The sequence below is a fragment of the Rana temporaria genome, chromosome 9 (genome assembly GCF_905171775.1).
Source record: "Rana temporaria chromosome 9, aRanTem1.1, whole genome shotgun sequence".
Taxonomy (NCBI): domain Eukaryota; kingdom Metazoa; phylum Chordata; class Amphibia; order Anura; family Ranidae; genus Rana; species Rana temporaria.
Window position 1 is genome coordinate 129,086,266 of NC_053497.1, and position 20,210 is coordinate 129,106,475.

At 44.3% G+C, this 20,210-nt stretch overlaps 1 protein-coding gene across 3 annotated transcripts in view; it reads left to right on the top strand.

Moving 5' to 3' along the window:
- The window catches only part of TRAF2 (TNF receptor associated factor 2), a 123,308-nt gene that overhangs the window by 48,318 nt on the left and 54,780 nt on the right, over positions 1–20,210 (top strand). For 2 of the 3 annotated variants that reach the window (XM_040324487.1, XM_040324489.1), the window contains exons 3-4: positions 153–207; positions 19,481–19,695. In XM_040324487.1, the coding sequence (XP_040180421.1) occupies positions 19,493–19,695 (203 nt within the window). In that variant the 5' untranslated portion in view covers positions 153–207; positions 19,481–19,492. The remainder of the gene's footprint in view (positions 1–152; positions 208–19,480; positions 19,696–20,210) is intronic. The other variant, XM_040324488.1, reaches the window with a different exon arrangement.

The following is a 20,210-nucleotide window of genomic DNA, read 5'->3' on the forward strand; positions in this document are numbered from 1 at the left end:
CGCCCAACTCATTTTTTCTCAGAGGCATTCAACTAGAAAAAGAAAGCACACTTCACAACAAATTCAAATTTGCTTTTGCTTTTGCTTTCATTTTGCCTATTTTATGGTTGTGTAGCACTGTGCATCAAATTTATCGTTGTTCTGTGCTGTAGGTGTGAAGAAACTCTTCTTATCTGTTGAGGAGTCGCAGAAGACATCTGGTTGTGAGTAAGTGCATTTCAGTTTTTTTGGTGTGTTTTTGTGTTTATCTATATGTGTGTGTGTATATATAATATAATTGTGTGTGTGTGTGTGTGTGTGTGTGTATATAAAAATCTTATGTGGCTGGGGAAATATTTGATAATTACCAGGCAGCAGATCTTTCATGCCTCTTAACGCCACACGTTGATTACAGTGCAGAGAGGCTGGGGAAGGAGGAGAGGGGTGCTCCGAAATATCCCCCTTCCTCTAAGAAGTGAGTCTTTGCTGCCTAAGCATTCAAATGTTGTCCTCCTGTCATTTTATGTCTTTGAACTGCTTTAAAGTATAACTAAGCCCCCATTCACATCTAGGCGTTTTTACGCCTGTAGCGCTACGCCGCTGCCGCCAGAGGGCTGGAAACTCATTTCCCTCTATGGAGATGGTTCACATCTCCACGCCGGACGCCTGCCGCCTGAAAAAAGGTCCCGGACCTTTTTTTCAGGCGTCTTTCGGCGTTCGGCTAGGAGATGGGAAGCATCTCCATAGAGGCGGTCAATCTGGGGCACATCTAGGCGGACAATACCGGCGTTTTGTCGCCGCAAATCGTGGTACAAAATGCGGTTTGCGGCGACAAAACGCAGCGATTTCGTCCGCCTAGATGTGAATGGAGCCTAAAGGGTGTTGTAAAGGCTGAAGATAATGCATTAAGATAAAAAGCCTTCTGTGTGCAGCAGCCGGCCCAGCACCCCTTAATACTTACCTGAGCCCATCTCTATCCAGCGATGTTCACGTCCGAGACTCTCCCTCCTGATTGGCTGAGACACAGCAGCGGAGCCATTGGGTCCCGCTGCTGTCAATCAGTCAGTTAGCCAATCAGAAGAGAGGTGCTGGCCAAACAAAGGTTATGTGTCTGAATTGACACAGGAAGCTGCAGCTTGGTTTGGGAGCCCCTATAGCAAACTGCTTGCTGTGGGGGCACTCAACAGGACGGAGGGACTCGAAGAGGAGGATTTTTGGCTGCCCTGTGCAAAACACTGCACAGAGCAGTAAGTATGACATGTTTGTTGTTTTTATAGAAAAAATTACAATCGCTTTTACCACAACTTGATTTTTTTTTTTTTTTTTTTTTTATTTGGATAAAGTGTTGAGCGGTTAGTATCACTGTCAGATTTTAATTGATGTTTGGGTCCCAACTATAATTGTCACTTGTGCACTGGAAATTTATGTGAAGGGAAATTCAAATTTTTGGGGAATAGATGGAATATCTTCCAATGAGGACACTTGTTTCATGACAGCTGTAGAAGAGATTTCCCTCACTTCCTGTTGAGTCTAAAAAACGGGAAGATAATTGAAATTACCCTAATGGTCAGTGGTGTTAACATTACTCAACTCTGTTGGCAGCTAGAAGATCCTTTTTTAAAGAAAAAAAAAAAAAAAAAGAGAGAGGCGCGGTGCCTCCAAAATGGCAGCCTGTAAAACTTTAGCTAATAAAACAAAATGTAAGCACACCTAAGAAATATAAACAAAAATGGCAAGGCGCAAACACCCATAAACGCAGTAATTCATAAAAAAGTGACACACTATACATGTGTCAAAAGTATGAAAAAGTCCATAGACATGCGCTGTGAAAAAAGATATATATACTCACAAATCGGTCATAAAAGCATATCTGGGTCCCAAATGGATGCAAAGTCTCATGTTTTTTTATTTTTATATAAAAATAACAAACCTGTTTTTACTTACCTGCTCTGTTTCAGTGGATTTGCACAGGGCAGCCCAAATCCTCCTCTTCTCTGGTCCCTCTTCTGTGCTCCTGGCCCCTCCCTTCTGTTTAGTTCCCCCACAGCAAGCAGCTTGTTATGGGGGCACCCAAGCAGAGCTTCAGCTCCGTGTGTCCATTTAGACACGGAGCTGTGGTTCGGCCCGCTGCCTCTGTCTCTCCTGATTAGCTAAATTACTTTGACAGCAGCGGGAGCCAATGGCGACACTGCTGTGTCTCAGCCAATAAGGAGGGAGAGTCTTGGGTGGCCGAGACACTCGTGCACATCGCTGGACAGAGATGGGGCTCCGATAGAGAATGCATTAAGATAAAAAACCTTCTGACTTTACTACTCCTTTACAAATCCTATAATAAACAACATTTGGGCAATGTGCAGGGCTGGTGCGCTGCCTTTCCGTTTTTCTTACTGGTTTTCCATTGGGTTCCCCTGACCCCTTAAGGGCAGCAAGGTCTGTGCGTTTGGAACCTTCAAGATCCTGTGTTACATCTAGCGCCATTGCATCGCCCTTGAGTGCAGGAGACTATTGTTGTTAACAGTAGTATTGATGAAACCAGGTGTATATAAAAGCAGAATATTGCATTCACTAGGACGCTACCTGAAGATGTGATTATTAAAACTAGTCGAGGCTCTAAGGCCGAACTTCCGGCTGTTGGAACGCACACCGGTCAACAAGTGGTGCTGTATGTCAGAAAGGCTGCTTACATTGGTGCCGAGTCTGGGCACATTAACAAGGGAGTGCAATATTCTGCTTTTATGTACACCTGGTTCAATAAATACTACACTAGGAGTACTTTTATGGTTTGATGATGTAGTGTCTTTGGAGTAAATATTAAAGAACTGGGGGGAGTTTGAAGATCTACTGATGTATGGTGTGATTGATCTGTAGGTTTTTTTTTTTTTTAAGTGTAGCGCCTGTGTACTTTTTAGTACAGGTGCTATGTCAAATTTAGTATGATGAGGGAGTTATTTGCTTTCATTGGGGTTTGATCTGTTTAAATTTTGGCTGTCGCCAGCCCTGAACTGTCCTGTGGGCCATTCTGTGCTCCGGAGATGTAGTTCTATCTCTGGATGGCAGGTGGCGCTGGAGGGGTCCAGGCGGAGCCGCTTTTCCTCAGCAGCCAATTGGAGGAGCGTTTCCCTCGTGGGGCATGCTGGGGAGGAGTATTTCTGTGGCTGAGGCCGTTGTTCGGGGTTCTTCGCGGGTTCCTGGTGCGGCACCCATTTTTAGGGTGTGCGCACATCACAGGCCCTGGTGATATGGCCTACCTGGCTGGGGCGCACATGCTACGCAGAGTTCCTGACTCTGGGCCCTCATGGCTCAGAGCAACTGAAGTTACAGAGGGGCCCCAGTGACTTACTGGGTTCCCATATCCTATGAGAAAGATCCCAAGCTGGCTGTGCTGTTCGGTGGGGAGTTGGTCTGAGGTGAGCCCTGAGGCAGGTGACCCAATAGGACTCGGACGAACCATCAGGGATCTGGGTGACCGGATACTGGCAGGTTGTAGTATGCAAACTGTCAGTCGGTGGCCCCAAATTATTGACTGGGAGGATTCGCTCTACCTTCACGTTCCTGAGTACTGGGTTGGTGGCAGAGACCTTTTACTAACCTAAAATCTAATAGAGCCAAGTCGGTGGCAGAGACTTGTTCCTTCTCAGTGGTTCCGAGTGACGCCCTGGCTGCCAGGCCTGTGAGAGGGACCTGTCCAGGGGCACTATACCCACTCTGGCTGGAGTGGCGACAAAGCAAGCGTTATTACATGAGGCAGGACTGCTTCTTCTATCCATAGCCTGAATCTGCAAAGTTCATTCTTCCTTCACCAACCTATTCTATCTACCTCGAGTTGACTGCTGGTCGTGTTGGACCAGAAATAAAAGCATTGAAAACGTCAACTAACTGTCCGGACATTCCGTCACTGCTCTCATTAACATCATCAACCCTAGACACATCACAGAGGTAACATTATTATGCCGTCCCAAATCTAACCAGCGGCTCCTGAGGGGGTAGCGCTACATAAGTTTTTATTGAAAAAAAAAAAAACTGGAACATCATGGCAAAATAAGGTGAATGAATATATCCAAAGTAGATAACATATAACACATAAAAGGACAATCGGTATCTATGCAAACATGACAGTAGTGCAGACCAACATCCAATCAGTAGACATGGGGGCTAGCACAATATGTAGTAAGAGAGAAAATCAAAGAGAGCGAGGAAAAAGAAGACTAGATAATGAGGAGGGGGGAGCCTAACGATACTTGGGGGGGGGGTGGGGGGGTTGGATGATGGGTATGAAATGCTCCTGATCATGATTATGAGGTCCCTATAAGCAGAAGACACTAACTTCTGGTGTTCATATGTAAGATCTTCCATGTGATAAGTATTTTTTTTTTTACCACTTCAGCTTTAACCGAGCACTAGAGACAAGCTCATGGTTTAATGCTTCCTTCGTCTCCATTAATATGTGATAAGTATGATCCACCACATGTAACCATTGCTGTACTGGATCTGGAGGATTTATACCAATGCAGATGGTCGGTGAGTGTGTATTTTACAGGCTGGTGATTTGTGGCGGTTAATTTGGAAGATTTTTTTAAGAGCACTTAATGCATGGTGGATCATAACGCATGTTTATGGACTTTTTCATAATTTTTACACAAATATTGTGTTTTCTCTTTTTATGAATTGTTGCTTTGTATATTTATGGGAGTTAGGGCCTTGCTTTTTTTTTCTTGATATTTTTTAATGAAGTGATTATTTATGCATTTTCACTTTAAAGCGGGGGTTCACCCTAAAAAAAAAACATTTTTTTTTTCTAGCATGCCATCACGCATACTAGCGCGATCTACAGTACGCCTTTATTTTATTTTTTGGCGCCGTACTCACAGTTTACTGCCGTAATGAAGTTTCAGACTCCCCGCGGGGAATGGGCGTTCCTATGCACAGGGAAGATGATTGACGGACGGCTATGGCGCGTCATGCTTCCCGAAAATAGCCGAAATAGGACTTGCCTCTTCACGGCGCCTGCGCAGTCAGCTCCGATGTCTGTGCGCAGGCGCCGTATAGCGCCGTGAAGAGGCAAGTCCTATTTCGGCTATCTTCGGGAAGCATGACGTGCCTTGGCTGGCCGTCAATCATCTTCCCTGTGCATAGGAACATTCCCCGCGGGGAGTCTGAAACTTCATTACGGCAGTAAACTGTGAGTACGGCGCAAAAAAAAAAGAAAGGCATACTGTAGCTCGCGCTAGTATGCTTGATATCATAGAAACTTTTTTTTTTTAGGGTGAAACACCGCTTTAAAGGGGGCAGCTTCACTGGTCTAATTTTAAATTATAAGCAGGTGCCTTTATTTTTGTTATTTTGTTACACCACTAAGAAGTATGCTTATTATACTATCCAAAAGGAGTTGCATGCTGTTGCCTGTGAGAACACTGGTGCACCTAGATCATGTTCCCGTATGCAAATGATATGGAAGCTTTTTCTAAATGCCTTTTGAGAGGATTACTGTGTGATCAGCGTGTTCCAAAGAAGAGTGGCCAGAATTGCTACTACCCCTCCTGTGGTAAGATTTCTGGCGCTCTACCAAATGACTGTGGCATGTTGAAAAGGAAATTCTGCTTAGTGAGAAGCTTTTAATGACTGGATAGGACAGCCCCGCCATAATGAAAGCCCAGTTCATCATTTTCCCTGGTCTCACCAGAAAACAAGATACTGTACAGAGAAAGTATGGCAAAAAGATTTCAGAAAGTGCAGTCGCCAAATGCCCCAAGTGTATATTAGGCCAATACTTTGGGAAAGGGTTAGAACCTTTGTCAGGTTTAATTGCTTTCTGCAGCTCTGTTGGTTTTTTGTTTTCCTTTCCTTTTCTGTTCAGGGGACATCGCTTTACCAGACAAGCGAGGGAAAATCTGCAGCAGGGAAATGGACAATAGTAAAAGCTGATGTTTTCACATTCTCCTACTTAACCTAAAAAAAGATATTTAGTTTGGGACAAGCTGGCCCAAACAAACATTTTTCTACCCTGGGCGCACTGTATAAACCACTGTTTTTAATGCATGCTGTTAGACAGGTTCATTTGGTTGTCTGCAGGCTGGTCGGTAAGTGAGCTTGGAATTTTCCTTGGATTTTTTTCTTGGCCTTTTTCTAACACTGCTGCTCCTCTCTGCCAATCCCTTCACTGGCTTCCCCTACCCCACCTCATAAAATTCAAAATGCTGACCGCAACATACCATTTACAACATTGCATCCATCTACATCACCAACCTCATCTGCAGATATCGCCCAAATCATCCCCTCCGCTCCTCACAGGACCTCCTGCTCTCTAGCTCCCTTGTTACCTCCTTCCATGCTTGCCTTCAGGACTTCTCCAGCGCTTCTCCCATCCTCTGGAACCCCCTGCCCCGGTATGTCCGATCAGCCCCTAACTTCTCCACCTTTAGGAGATCCCTGAAAACTCATTTATTCAGGGAAGCTTATCCCACACCCTCCTAACATTTGTCCCCGAGCCACCCCCATCAAATCATTCTCTGCAGCTATTACCTTTTGTACCACCACACCCTCCCTTTTTAGAATGCAAGTTCTAAGATCAGGGACCTCCTGTACCTTCTGTATTGTACTGTATTTGTGCTGTCCCCCCTTTACATTGTAAAGTGCTGCGTAAACTGTTGGCACTATATAAATTGTGTATTATTATAACAATAACATATGTTGCCCCCCAATGATCCTCGCTGCAAAGGCCTGTTATAGGTGGGACAGTGGCTTAGCACTGTATAAACCAGCTTTTCACTAACTTTTCAACACAGAGGAATCTTTCCTGTCTCGCGGAACCCCTGCTAAAAATGTACTATATCTATATCTTATGATACATTGGTGTCATGATCAGTGGGAAGAATGCTCCTTACACTTGTGGTCATTGGGAAGAATTACTCCCTTACAGAGAGCTAAAAGGATTAATGGTGTCAGTGGGAACTTCTCTGAGAGGCAAAAACTTGCTCATTGCTAAAGGAACCCCAAGCAACCTATAGAGCAGGGGTAGGCAACCTCGGCCCTCAAGCTGTTTTGAAACTACAAGTCCCATGAGACATTGCAAAACCCTGACAATTGTAGGCATGACTCCTAGAGGCAGAGGCATGATGGGATTTGTAGTTTCACCACAGCTGTTCTAGGGCAACCCCTTGTTGAGAAACGATGGTATAAACTGTATGTAGATTGTGATGCCATCCAACTGCACCTCAGCCAATCAGAGGAAGCTTTGTATCCATTTAGAGAATACAAAGCCACCTATGATTGGCTGAGCACAGCTCAGCCCCACACATGTTTGTTTTGGGTGTGAGATGGGAAAGTCTGGTCTCACTGTCGGAACACAAGGCTATATACTGTATGTTGCTGAGCCTACATGAAGGTTATACAGTGTGCGCACTTGTTATTGTAAAATATAGTTCCTTTATGCCAACAAACAAATTAAAGGGACAGTAAACAATGGGATTCCTCTTTGACAGCGCTCTAAACAGCAGAACAACCTGACAGGGGGTCTAATCCTCCCCAATATCCAAAACTAAAAATAACAGTTGGCTATAGATGCTTTCTCAAGACAACTTTGATGCTGCCCTTGTGGATAAGAGTGCACTCTCAAGGATTTGTATGGTTTAAATGAAGAGCCACAGACTCCTAATGTTGAAAACTTGTTAATGCAACTTGTGAATCAAGAATTGGTGCACCAAGATAATATTGTTTTTTTAAAGTGACATCATTCTGTTGAGACTTTTGGAGCCGAGTCTGAGAGGGTGTTGGTGAATTTGGTGCATAGTGACACTCTGAAAGAGCACCAGGCTGCCGGCTCAGTTATGGGTGACGTTACCTTTTGGCTCTGAAGAGGTTCCTTAAAAAGTTAAAAACTTCCTCTAAAACCAGAGCAAATGAATATCTCTCAACATGCTCAGCCACATGATGGTTCCTAAGAGGTTGCTCTTCTTGGATTAAGGTTCCTCTATGGCCATAAATGGCAGAAGATTTGTATAATCCGTGCTACATATAGTTTTATAAAAAAAAAAAGTAGACCCCCATACAAACTTTAGTGTTTGTAAACATTTGTGTTTTTTCACCTTCATGCATCCTATGAAAAAACACCTTGTACTCTCCGGGCCCCCCGTGCCCCCGTTTTTTACTTACCTGAGCCCCGAACTTCCGTGGACTTGTTCCTGCGTCGCTTTCCAAATGGCTCATCAGCTGTTTATTGGTTAGATTGATAGCAGCGCAGCCATTGACTCCCGCTGCTGTCAATCAAATCAATCACACAGCGCGCTGGGGGGGGGGGGGGGGGGGGGGGGGGAGTCATAAACTTGGCAGCTATGGCCTCTGAGTGTATCACACGGGAGCGTGCCCGCAAGGTAACCCCCTCGGGAAGAAAGCTTCCCAGAGGGGGTTAGCTCTTGCGGGGAGGAGCCGCGAGAGCCGCCGTGGGACCCCAGAAGAGGATGATCGGGCCCACTCTGTGCAAAACTAGCTGCACAGTGGTGGGAAGTATGACATGTTTGTTTAAAAAAAAAAACAACATACAACAGGCAGACATTTAGATCTTTATTATTTATTTGTGTTGCCTACAGATAAAGGCAACACAAATGATAAATACAGTGGACGTGGTCTATTCATCATCTTGTGAAAATGCAGATTTGTCACATGATAAATGGAAGTACACTCCTTCATTTACCACCAGTTCTAACCCATGACATTAGAATCACATGTCCTTTGTTCTGACCAGGATGATACATGTGACTGAAACAACTGTGGGACACTGTCTTGCGACAAGGTCTGTGCTTGAACAGACAAAAAGCCTGCACAGCCCTAGCTAGGTGGCTAAACCAAACTGTTGTCATAACCTCTGCTTGGGTAAACCTCTGTGTACCATTTGTTTGCTAAATGGAAGTGGGCTATAAGGATCTACACATTTTGCTTTTATAGATGGGGTTCTCTATTTGAAGCTACCGTTTTTGCCGGTGTATAAGGGGACCGGCGGGCGTATGACGACCCCCCTTCCGAGGTTTCCGACGCTTCATATTTCTTCCTTCTGGAGCCATATTCTTCTTTATTCTTGCTGGAGCCAATCACAGCGAGCAATGTATTATATTAATCAATACAAAGCCTGCTTGGATTGGCAGAGGCTGTAACATCAGCCCACGCCTTTCGCAGATGTTGTTAATCCAATCCGAGCAGGCTCTGTATTCATTTGAATACATCGCTGACCGGGATTGGCTAAGCGATATATACTGTATGTAGCCGAAGCTATATACAGTATTACTGCACATCCAGCAGGCATCCGAGCAGCTGACCCGGCATATAAGACGACCCCTGATTTTTGGGCAGTTTTTTTAAGTGTAAAAAGTAGTCTTCTACGCCAGCAAATACAGTACATGCTTCTGCTTTAAGGATGGTTATAATAAACAAGGCAGGAAGGGGTTGTGGTTTTATTTATAAGAATCAAAACAATAATAGTGAAAATGGAGCAGGAAGTAAAGGGAATGATCATCCATAGATCAGTCAGATTGTGTGTGTGTTTCCCCCCCCCCCCCTTTTTTTACCAGAGAATGAAAGATTATGCCTGATTGGCCAACATGGGCCGGGTTAATACTGGTGTGTTGCATTTTGTCTGCAGCACGCACCCTAATTTTAAGAGGGAAGTTTCAGGAAAAAAACTTTCCACAGCCCCTTGCGTATAACACGCAGGCACAGTTTACCCTCTATTTTCAGGGTAAAAAGGTGAGTGTTATACGCCAATAAATACAGTGTGTGTGTATGTATGTATGTGTGTGTGTGTGTATGTATATATATATATATATATATATATATATATATATATATATATATATATATATATATATATATATATATATATATATATACTCAGAGCCTCTAGAGAATGAAATGGCGGTCGTTAAAATATTTTATGTCACACTGTATGTGCGCAGTGGTCTTTCAAATTTAATTTTTTGTGGGGGAAAAAAACACTTAGCCCAATTTTTTGTATAATGGCAGGCATTTTCACCAAATATGCGTACCCAGTTCCGGCTGTAACTGGTCAGGTGCTGCAAGAGGATAGCCCTACGAACATTGTCACCAGCTTGTCGACAGGGATGAAGCCCACATGATCTTTTATGGAAGATTTCGGATAATGGGGTTTAGTCTACGTGCGAATATCTTGGCTAATATCTTAATGTGTAAATTTGAAAGAGGTCTATAATTTGACTGTGGAATCTCTGTTAGGTTTACGTATCATTGAGATAATGGCTGTCAATGTGTCAGCACCGAAAGTATGTTGAGGCAGTAAGGCATTTGCCAGTAGGTGGGGCAAAGCTATCTGCTAACTTTTTGTAATAAGTGGTCTGGAAGCCATCTGAGCTTGTATGTTTGTGGGACTTGAGGGATTTAATGGCCATCAAGACGTCTTCTACTGATACTGTTCGCTTCAAGGACTTATGACTATTATCTGAGAGGGAGAGTCCTGAAAGAGAGAGTTGGCTTGAGAGGTGGTGGAGGTAGGTTTAGCTTCGTATAATTGAAAGCCGCTTCTGAAACTCTAAAAATGTTCACATGGTTGCTTGAAAATGTGACCTTAGAAAGTTGGGGTCTAATTGGTTTGCAAATCTGATCAGGTCAAAGAAGGCAGAGAGCCAAAAAAAGGATCTGGTTTGTTGGCTTTGGTATAGACCGTGTGACGAGAACTACGAAGAACTATCTCAACTGACTTGGCTAATAATAAATTTAGTTCAGTTTTAGTCTTCTCTGGGAGACGTTTTATTTTGCATGAACATGAACCTTTACAACCCCTTTAAAGTGGAGTTACAGCCTAGCTGCTGATTTTTAATATAAGGACACTTGCCTGTCCAGGAAGTTCCGTAGATCGCCGCACGATTGTGGCAATCTTACCCGGAAGTGGGAGCAGGTACCAAAAAGTGCCAAAAATGGCTTGACCAAACAAGCAGAGCTTTCCATTTTGGGTAGAGCTCTGCTTTAAAGCGGTTGTATAGCCCCAAATTATTATTTTTTTACTCGCCTGTAAGGCAAAAGGCATAATGAGCTAGTATGCACGGCATACTAGCTCATTATGAAATACTTACCTTAGATCGAGGCGTCGGTAACTCGCCTGGTCCACGCCGAGGCAGCTGACATGTTGCCTCGGCGTGTCTTCCAGGTATCGCGGCTCCAGCGCTGTGAGTGGCTGGAGCCGCAATGTCATCACTCCTGCGCATGCGCACGGGAGACTTCCTTTCGGCAATGTCCGGCGTCTGCCGGGCCTTCAGTCGAGAATCCCCTGTGCGCATGCGCCGCTGCAGTCAGCGGCTCATTGCAAGGGGAATATTTCCCAAACCGTAAAAGTTTAAGAGATTTTTTTTTTTTTACCTACAGGTAAGCCTTATTATAGGCTAACCTGTAGGTAAAAGTTACAAACATCACTATACAACCACTTTAAGTGATTCAATTTGTTCACATTTCCTTTTTTGTTTATTTTTTTATTTTTCGAAATTAAAGGAGTTCTCCAAGCTAAAACTTTTAACCCCCGCTGTGCCCGGGCTGTAAAACTATACAAAATAAACTTTCACTTACCTGCCTATGATCCCCCGTTGTTCCGATATCGCCGTCCCGGTCTCTTGCACTTCCTGCGGGTCGGTGACTCACAGTGCGCTCAGCCTATCAGCGGCCGCAGCAATGTCCCGTCGCTGCCGCTGATAGGCTGAGCGCACTGTGAGTCACCGACCCGCAGGAAGTGGAAGAGACCGGGACCGGAGAACGGGACGGCGATATCGGAACAACGGGGGATCGTAGGCAGGTAAGTGAAAGTTTATTTTGTATAGTTTTACAGCCCGGGCACAGCGGGGGTTAAAAGTTTTAGCTTGGAGAACTCCTTTATCAATCAAGAATAATGTTTACCTTTTTACATCGGACTACAAACTGATGTTTTTCTATAATCCCAATATTTTACCATTTGTTAAGTTGTTCTCGTCACTCTTGTGGTTTTCACTGTGCAAAGTAGAAATGACTGGACCTTTTTCTTTCTGTATTATGATTTCTTGTCCTGTGACAGTCGCGTCAAATTTTTAATTTCTAGCTCAGTTTTGTGACTCAGCGTTTTGAAACGTATAAATAAAGTTGCTGAAGTTTAAAATGCAGGATCTCTTTTTTAGTAGAAATTCAAATTTGCTGTTCAGGAGGTAATATTTTTTGTCTGATATTTTTACGTTGCTTTATTGCTTTTTCTGTCTTGGGTTGTTAATCAAAGATAAACTATATAGATTAATCTCACATGCCACCTACTGCATGTTATCCATTTTTGTAATATTCATCTTTAAAGTCCACTTTTAATGCACTTTTTACATGTTTGCTGTTCTATATATCCATTGGCTTAAATAGAAATTTGTTGCAAAATAATTTACAGATGAGCATGGTTTATTCTTAAAGCGGTATTAAAACCCAAAACCAAAAATGTAGTATACTGCAGCGTACCAATCATTAGATGTGACAACTGCATCAGTTTTTTCACCTGGTGATCTGGCCAGTGACACACCACCTGTATTAGAGTTCCTGCAATCTGGATGGAGAAGCACAGCAGATAGCAACATTGTCAGTCTGGGGGGAGGGTAGTGTTAAATGCACTAGCAGATTTAGATACACTAACAATCATTAAATGATTTGTCTCACTAAATACAACTGAAAGAGTTTGTTCTTTTGAAAAACAAACTTACTGGCAGGATCCCTAGATGAAAAATAAAAGAAAGAAAGCCTAAAAAACAAAACAAATGCAGCAATCACATCTGATAATTGGTAAGCTGCACTAGAATACAGGTTATTTTTTTTTCTTTTGTGTGTTTATTACTAGAGGTGCACCAAATGGAAGTTTTGATGCCAAAATCGAAAATTCGGGATGCAATGGGCTTAAACCGAAAATACGTTTTTTAAAAAAAATGTATATATTTTTTTTATATAGAATTGTTTTCTATTCGACTTTTTAATTAATATAAATGTAAATGAATATGAATTTATTGTCGGCCATTATTGGCACCTTTTTATCACACCAAAAAATTAAAATTGTACCCCCTTCATGACCAGGCCGTTTTTTGCTATTCGGCACTGCGCTAATTTAACTGGTATATGTAAGGTGATGCAATGCTGTATGCAAACATACAGCATTGCATGCCTCTAAAACATCCAATAAAAAAAATTGTAAAAATCTAATTTCTTCATAAAGTTTGGCCAAAATGTATTCTGCTACATGTCTTTGGTAAAATAAAATCCCAATATGTGTATATTGATTGGTTTGCACGATGGTTATAGCTTCTACAAAATGACCTATTTACTGAATATTATTTTTTTTTATTTAATTGTAATAACGGCGCTATAAGACCAACAAATTATTTAAAGGTATGGAAGCATCTGCACACACATGCCATAACATTTCTGCCCATATTTCTTCTTGCTTGCAATATTTATTTTCCATAAACAATTAAGTAGCACCCAGGGGACTTACACATCGGTGCAGTGGTGATCAGACCAGTAATGCATGTCTATGCAGCAGTAGTGAGGGCCAGTAATGCATGTCTATGCAGCAGTAGTGAGGGCCAGTAGTACATGTCTATGCAGCAGTAGTGAGGGCCAGTAATGCATGTCTATGCAGCAGTAGTGAGGGCCAGTAGTACATGTCTATGCAGCAGTAGTGAGGGCCAGTAATGCATGTCTATGCAGCAGCAGTGAGGGCCAGTAGTACATGTCTGTGCAGCAGTAGTGAGGGCCAGTAGTACATGTCTGTGCAGCAGTAGTGAGGGCCAGTAATGCATGTCTATGCAGCAGTAGTGAGGGCCAGTAGTACATGTCTATGCAGCAGTAGTGAGGGCCAGTAATGCATGTCTATGCAGCAGTAGTGAGGGCCAGTAGTACATGTCTATGCAGCAGTAGTGAGGGCCAGTAGTACATGTCTATGCAGCAGTAGTGAGGGCCAGTAGTACATGTCTGTGCAGCAGAAGTGAGGGCCAGTAGTACATGTCTGTGCAGCAGTAGTGAGGGCCAGTAGTACATGTCTGTGCAGCAGTAGTGAGGGCCAGTAGTACATGTCTATGCAGCAGTAGTGAGGGCCAGTAGTACATGTCTATGCAGCAGTAGTGAGGGCCAGTAGTACATGTCTGTGCAGCAGTAGTGAGGGCCAGTAGTACATGTCTGTGCAGCAGTAGTGAGGGCCAGTAGTACATGTCTATGCAGCAGTAGTGAGGGCCAGTAGTACATGTCTGTGCAGCAGTAGTGAGGGCTAGTAGTACATGTCTGTGCAGCAGTAGCGAGGGCCAGTAGTACATGTCTATGCAGCAGTAGTGAGGGCCAGTTTTACATGTCTATGCAGCAGTAGTGAGGGCCAGTAGTACATGTCTGTGCAGCAGCAGTGAGGGCCAGTAGTACATGTCTGTGCAGTGGCAGTGAGGGCCAGTAGTACATGTCTATGCAGCAGTAGTGAGGGCCAGTAGTACATGTCTGTGCAGCAGTAGTGAGGGCCAGTAGTACATGTCTATGCAGCAGCAGTGAGGGCCAGTAGTACATGTCTGTGCAGCAGTAGTGAGGGCCAGTAGTACATGTCTGTGCAGCAGCAGTGAGGGCCAGTAGTACATGTCTGTGCAGTGTGCAGCGGCAGTGAGGGCGGCAATGCATGTCTGTGCAGTGGCAGTCCCGTTGCCTGTGCAATGTGGTAGTGTGGATCTGTGCAGTTACAGAGATGAAGGTAGTGCATGTCTGTGCAGTGGTGTCAAGGGGGAAAGTCTGTGCACTGACAAAGAGGGTAGTAGTGTATGCCGAAAGGGTAGTGCAGGAGTATACTTTTTTAATGAGAGTGAAAGCGATGGTGAGGTGATTGTGAGGCTGCCAAGAGGAATATGAAGGTAAATTATGAACTTAGGGACAGTTTGCTTATGGATATGCTGTGTGTAAGGGAGGAGGCTGAATAAGGTGGGAAAGAGGCCCTGTAAGCTTTAGAAGGAAGGGGGCATTGGGTCTGCCTAGAAGAATATGCTTTGAGCAGGTGGAGGGGGAAACTGCATAAGTACAGGTGGCCAGTTGATGCAAGTTTGTCCCCTGGTCCATGTAGACCACTTGTACATCTGCTTTCCACTCTGATAAAACCTTGGTTCATTGTAGTGAACAGGTTGCAATTATTGACTCAATTCAGACTTTTAATCAGTGCTGAGTAGGGATGAGCTGAACACCCCCCTGTTCGGTTCGCACCAGAACGTGCGAACAGACCAAATGTCCGTGTGAACTTTAGAACCCCGTTAAAGTCTATGGGACTTTAACGTTTGAAATCTAAAGTGACAATTCTAAAGGCTAATATGCAAGTTATTGTCCTAAAAAGTGGGGACCTGAGTCCTACCCCAGGGGACATGTATCAATGCAAAAAAAAGTTTTTAAAACTTCCATTTTTTTGGGAGCAGTGAATTTAATAATGCTTAAAGTGAAACATTAAAAGTGAAATATTCCTTTAAATTTCGTACCGGGGGGGGGGGGGGGGGGGGGGGTGTCTAGTATGCCTGTGAAAAAGCGCATGTTTCCCATGCTTAGAACTGTCTCTGCACAAAGTGTAATTTCTGAAGGAAAAAACGTAATTTAAAATCACTTGCAGCTATAATGAATTGTCGGCTCCCGGCAATTCAGAGAAAATTCATTCATAAAAAAAAAAAAAAAAAAGTGTGGGTCCCCCTAAATTCAATTACCAGGCCCTTCAGGTCTGGTATGGATATTAAGGGAAACCCTGCCATCAATTTTAAAAAAATGACATGGAGTTCCCCCAAAAATCCACACCAGACCCCTTATCCGAGCACGCAACCTGGCCGGCCGCAGGAAAAAAGGGGGGGACGAGAGAGCCCCCCCCTCCTGAACCGTACCAGGCCACATGCCCTTAACATGGGGAGGATGTCCCCATGTTGATGGGGACAAGGGCCTCATCCCCACAACCCTTGCCCGGTGGTTGTGAGCTTTTGCGAGCGGGGGGCTCATCAGAATCTGGAAGACCCCTTTAACAAAGGGGACCCCCAGATCCCGCCCCCCCTATGTGAATTTGTAATGGGGTACATTGTACCTCTACCAATTCACTAAGGAAGTGTAAATAATAGTAAAAAAACACACACACACGTGGAAAAAGTCCTTTTATTAAAAAAAAATCCAGCGGTGGTAATCCACTCTCTATCCCCACTCCAACGTTGTCGGTATCCTGCGACGGGTGCTCTCCTCTCCGCCGGGGTCCAGCGCTGAGAAGATCCATCCAGGTCCGGGATCCAGAGCACACACATCGCCGGCTGCCTGTCTCCACCGGAGACAGCCCGACGAATGACGCGGCTTGAGCCAGTGACAGCTCTTATATAGGTGAGGCGGGGCCATCCGTCACATGACCCCGCCCCCCTCTGACGCAAGGGAAAGCCTGGGCTTCCCCAGTGACGTAGTCAGAGGGTGCGTCAGAGGCGGACGGGTAGCAAGGGTTGTGGGGATGAGGCCCTTGCCCCCATCAACATGGGGACATGCCATGTTGAGGGCATGTGGCCTGGTACACTTCAGGAGGGGGGGGGCACTCTCCCCCCCCCTCTTTTCCTGAGGCCGGCCAGGTTGCGTGCTCAGATATAGGGTCTGGTGTGGATTTTTGGGGGAACTCCACACCATTTTTTTTTACTTGGGGTGGAGTTCCCCTTAAAATCCACACCAGACCTGAAGGGTCTCGAATGGATATTTGGGGGGAACCCCCCGTGACCTGAAGGGCCTGGTAATTGAATTTGGGGGGACCCACACGCTTTTTTTTTATTTTTTTTAATTAATGAATTTTCTCTGAATTGCCGGGAGCCGACAATTCATTATAGCCGCGAGTGATTTTTTTAAATGACTTTTTTTCCTTCAGAAATTACACTTTGTGCAGAGACAGTTCTAAGCACGGGAAACATGCGCTATTTCACAGGCATACTAGACCCCCCCCCCCCAGGTACGAAATTTAAAGGAATATTTCACTTTTATTGTTACACTTTAAACATTAATAAATTCACTGCCACCCTTTTTTTTTTACTTTTTTTTGCATTGATACATGTCCCCTGGGGCAGGCCCCGGGTCTCCAAACACCAACAATAACTTGCATATTTGCCTTTAAAATTAGCACTTTATATTTCTCCTATACAGGCATACCCCACTTTTAAGTACACAATGGGACCAGAGCATGTATGTAAAACGAAAATGTACTTAAAGTGAAACAATACCTTTTTTCACTTCTAGGGTATAGTGGGGGGTCAGGGGCTATAGTGGGGGTGTCAGGAGCTGTAGTTGAGGTCTCAGGGGCTGTAGTGGGGGTGTCAGGGGCACACTGGAACAGGGCGGGCTATGCTCTCGGAGCTTCAGCTCTTTCTACTGCGGCTGCAAATTGTCTGTACAGTACTTGTAAGGCACTTTACATACACTCGCGGTTATGTCCTTACTCGCGAGTGTATGTAAAGTGAGTGTACTTAAAGCGGGGTATGCCTGTAGACTTTAACAGGGTGTTCCGCGGCTTTTAGAATTTGCCGCGAACACCCCAAATTGTGTTTGAGGCAATGTTCGACTCAAACTCGAAGCTCATCCCTAGTGCCGAGAATGGTCAGTGGCTACAGGGAAATGTTTCTTTCCAGCCTTTCCTTGCAATGCTCTGCATCAGCCGTGCGACCTTCGGATGGGCTAGTAATAGAAGTAAGGGATCCAGGACTTATCTGCAGTTGCTGGCTGATCTGAATTCTGCATATGGGTGAATGCATGTGACAGTGGTTTGTGGGGTGCTGGGGGTATTTGAAGTATCCTGCCAAGTGCAACAGCTGTGGAGGTGGGGTGAGCAGTGGAGTAGCAGGGCCACCATGGAAACGGCGCATTGACCAATCTGACATTAATATTTCGTAATCTTTTATATTGAAACAGAGAAGGCTCTTTAAATGCATCTGTCAATTTTGGCTATCTACTCAGAGAATGCCAATGTTTCTTTATAATATGAGAACAAGAAGAAAATGTTAATATTGGTCTTGATGGTTGCAATTTCAAAAGCGAGTCTTTCTTGTTTAAAAGGCCTTCTCTATTGCTTCCTGTAATAGCAGTTTGTCATAAATGCGTTGCACAAAATCTTCCAGCATCATACCCACCTGCTCATGAAACATTATATATGAGAATATGGTTCTCCTCCTAAACTCATTCACAAAATGCATAGGTTTCTGTCAATTGGCAGCAGAGGGGAGGGACATCTAGAGATCCCATGTGTGAGAACAGTGTTTGTCCTCTCGGAGAACTGGAGTGTAGCAATAGCTATCCTCCTGGGACTGCCATCAACCTGCCAAATGTAAACGAAGGAGATAGTCCAGGAGGTGGTATGCACCTTGTTGGACTTAAAACTTGTACAGTGCGCCTGTAAATTTATCAAAGTGGTTGGAATTCTGGTGTTCAACTTTAATCTCCACTAGTGGATCACTTTTCAGTTTATCTTCATATCAGATAACACCTCACAACACATCACACAAATTATGTTTGTTGAGCTCCACTGTGGCTCTGTACTTGTCAGCTGGCTTAAAGACTAAATCATTGTTTTCACAGTGTTTTAGGAGCTGTCCATTTTCCCCTGGATACTTTCCAGAAGGAATGGACAGCCCTTCCAACAGTGTATGCCTGAACTTGGTTCTTGTGGCTCTGGGCTTCTGTTGGGCAGCCACAAGACCTGATTGCCCACAAATTAGGATATTAAAGGTGGAGATAGCTGTTGCTCTCTTCGGGTTTTCCTTTTGAAAAAACTATAGGGTTACATGCCTAAAACTAAAGTGATGCTAAAGGTCTTTTTCCTCCTGAACTAAAAAGATGTTTTACGGCTCTGTGCAAGGATTTTTCAGAGTGCCCCTTAACGACCTTTTCTGGGGTCCCTCGCCGATTCTTTCTGCTCCTCTTCTGTGTGTGCCTTCATAGCAAGCCCCTTGCTATGGGGACACACATGTCGGTGGGCTTCTGAGTCGGGCTGTGTGCATCCATATATGTGGTGTGGCTTGGCCCCACCCCCTCTTCCTCACTGAATTTGATTGACAGCAGCCGAAGCCTATTGCCTCTAATGCATTTCACACATGTGGGGCATGTCATGTTGGCTTCTACGACTAAGCCCCACATGGGTGAAACATGTTAGGGGCACTCTCTATGGATGTGGAATTAAAGCTGATGTTATAAACTCTCATTTGGTCTACTGATGAGTTGACAGTGTGTTAGGACTGGGGCCATTTTCTTGTAGTCCAAGTGGAGCTTCTTTCCCAACCAGTACCAGCCATCAATGTAGCCAGTTTGATGGTAATGCTACAGACCTCTGATTTGCAAAGTACTTGGCAAAGATTATAGAGTATGTTCAATCTGCAATCTGTGAGTTTCTAAAATATCATTCATCCAGGAAACGGGCGGGTGTGAGCTGATGTTGTCGGTTTAATGACTAATTTCCTTTTTTTATTTTTTTTAATTCCTCCTTTTTTATTTTTTTTAGTGCTTTGTTCACATGGCTGCTGCAGCCCTGCCAGCCTCCATTCATTCTCCACCGGGTTCTCTAGATCTCAACCAGCCTGGCTTCAAGAAGGAGATCCTTGGGACCAAGCTTGAAGGGAAATACCTGTGCTCAGAGTGCAAGAATATCCTTAGGAGGCCGTTCCAAGCCCAGTGTGGACACCGCTACTGCTCACACTGTCTGAGGAAGATAGTGAGGTGAGCAGCAGGACATTTTGACAAAACTTGTGGGGAGGAGGGGGGGTTGTTGGGAAGTGGTGTCATCTGGACATAGCCAATAGTGCAAAAGAACAACGTGCAGTCAACAATTGCCATTAGAATTCATCTTTTAAAATTACCTGCCTGGAGTTTGCATGTTCTCCCTGTGCCTGCGTGGGTTTCCTCCGGGTACTTTTCTCCCACACTCCAAAGACATGCTGGTAGGTTAATTGGCTTCTGCCTAAATTGGTCCTAGTATATGAATGTGAGTCAGGGACCTTAGATTGTAAGCTCCTTGAGGGTAGGGACTGATGTGAATGTACATTGTATATGTAAAGCGCTGCATAAATTGACGGCGCTATACAAGTACCTAAATAATAATAATCTGAAGAGGTTAAACTCCAAGCTGGTCAGAGGGTTAGATAATCCCAGTAATGTGTGTGTATATAAAATGTATTTTCCTAATCAGCTTCAGAAGGTTTTCCGCCCTTCATGACCAGACCATTTTTTACTAT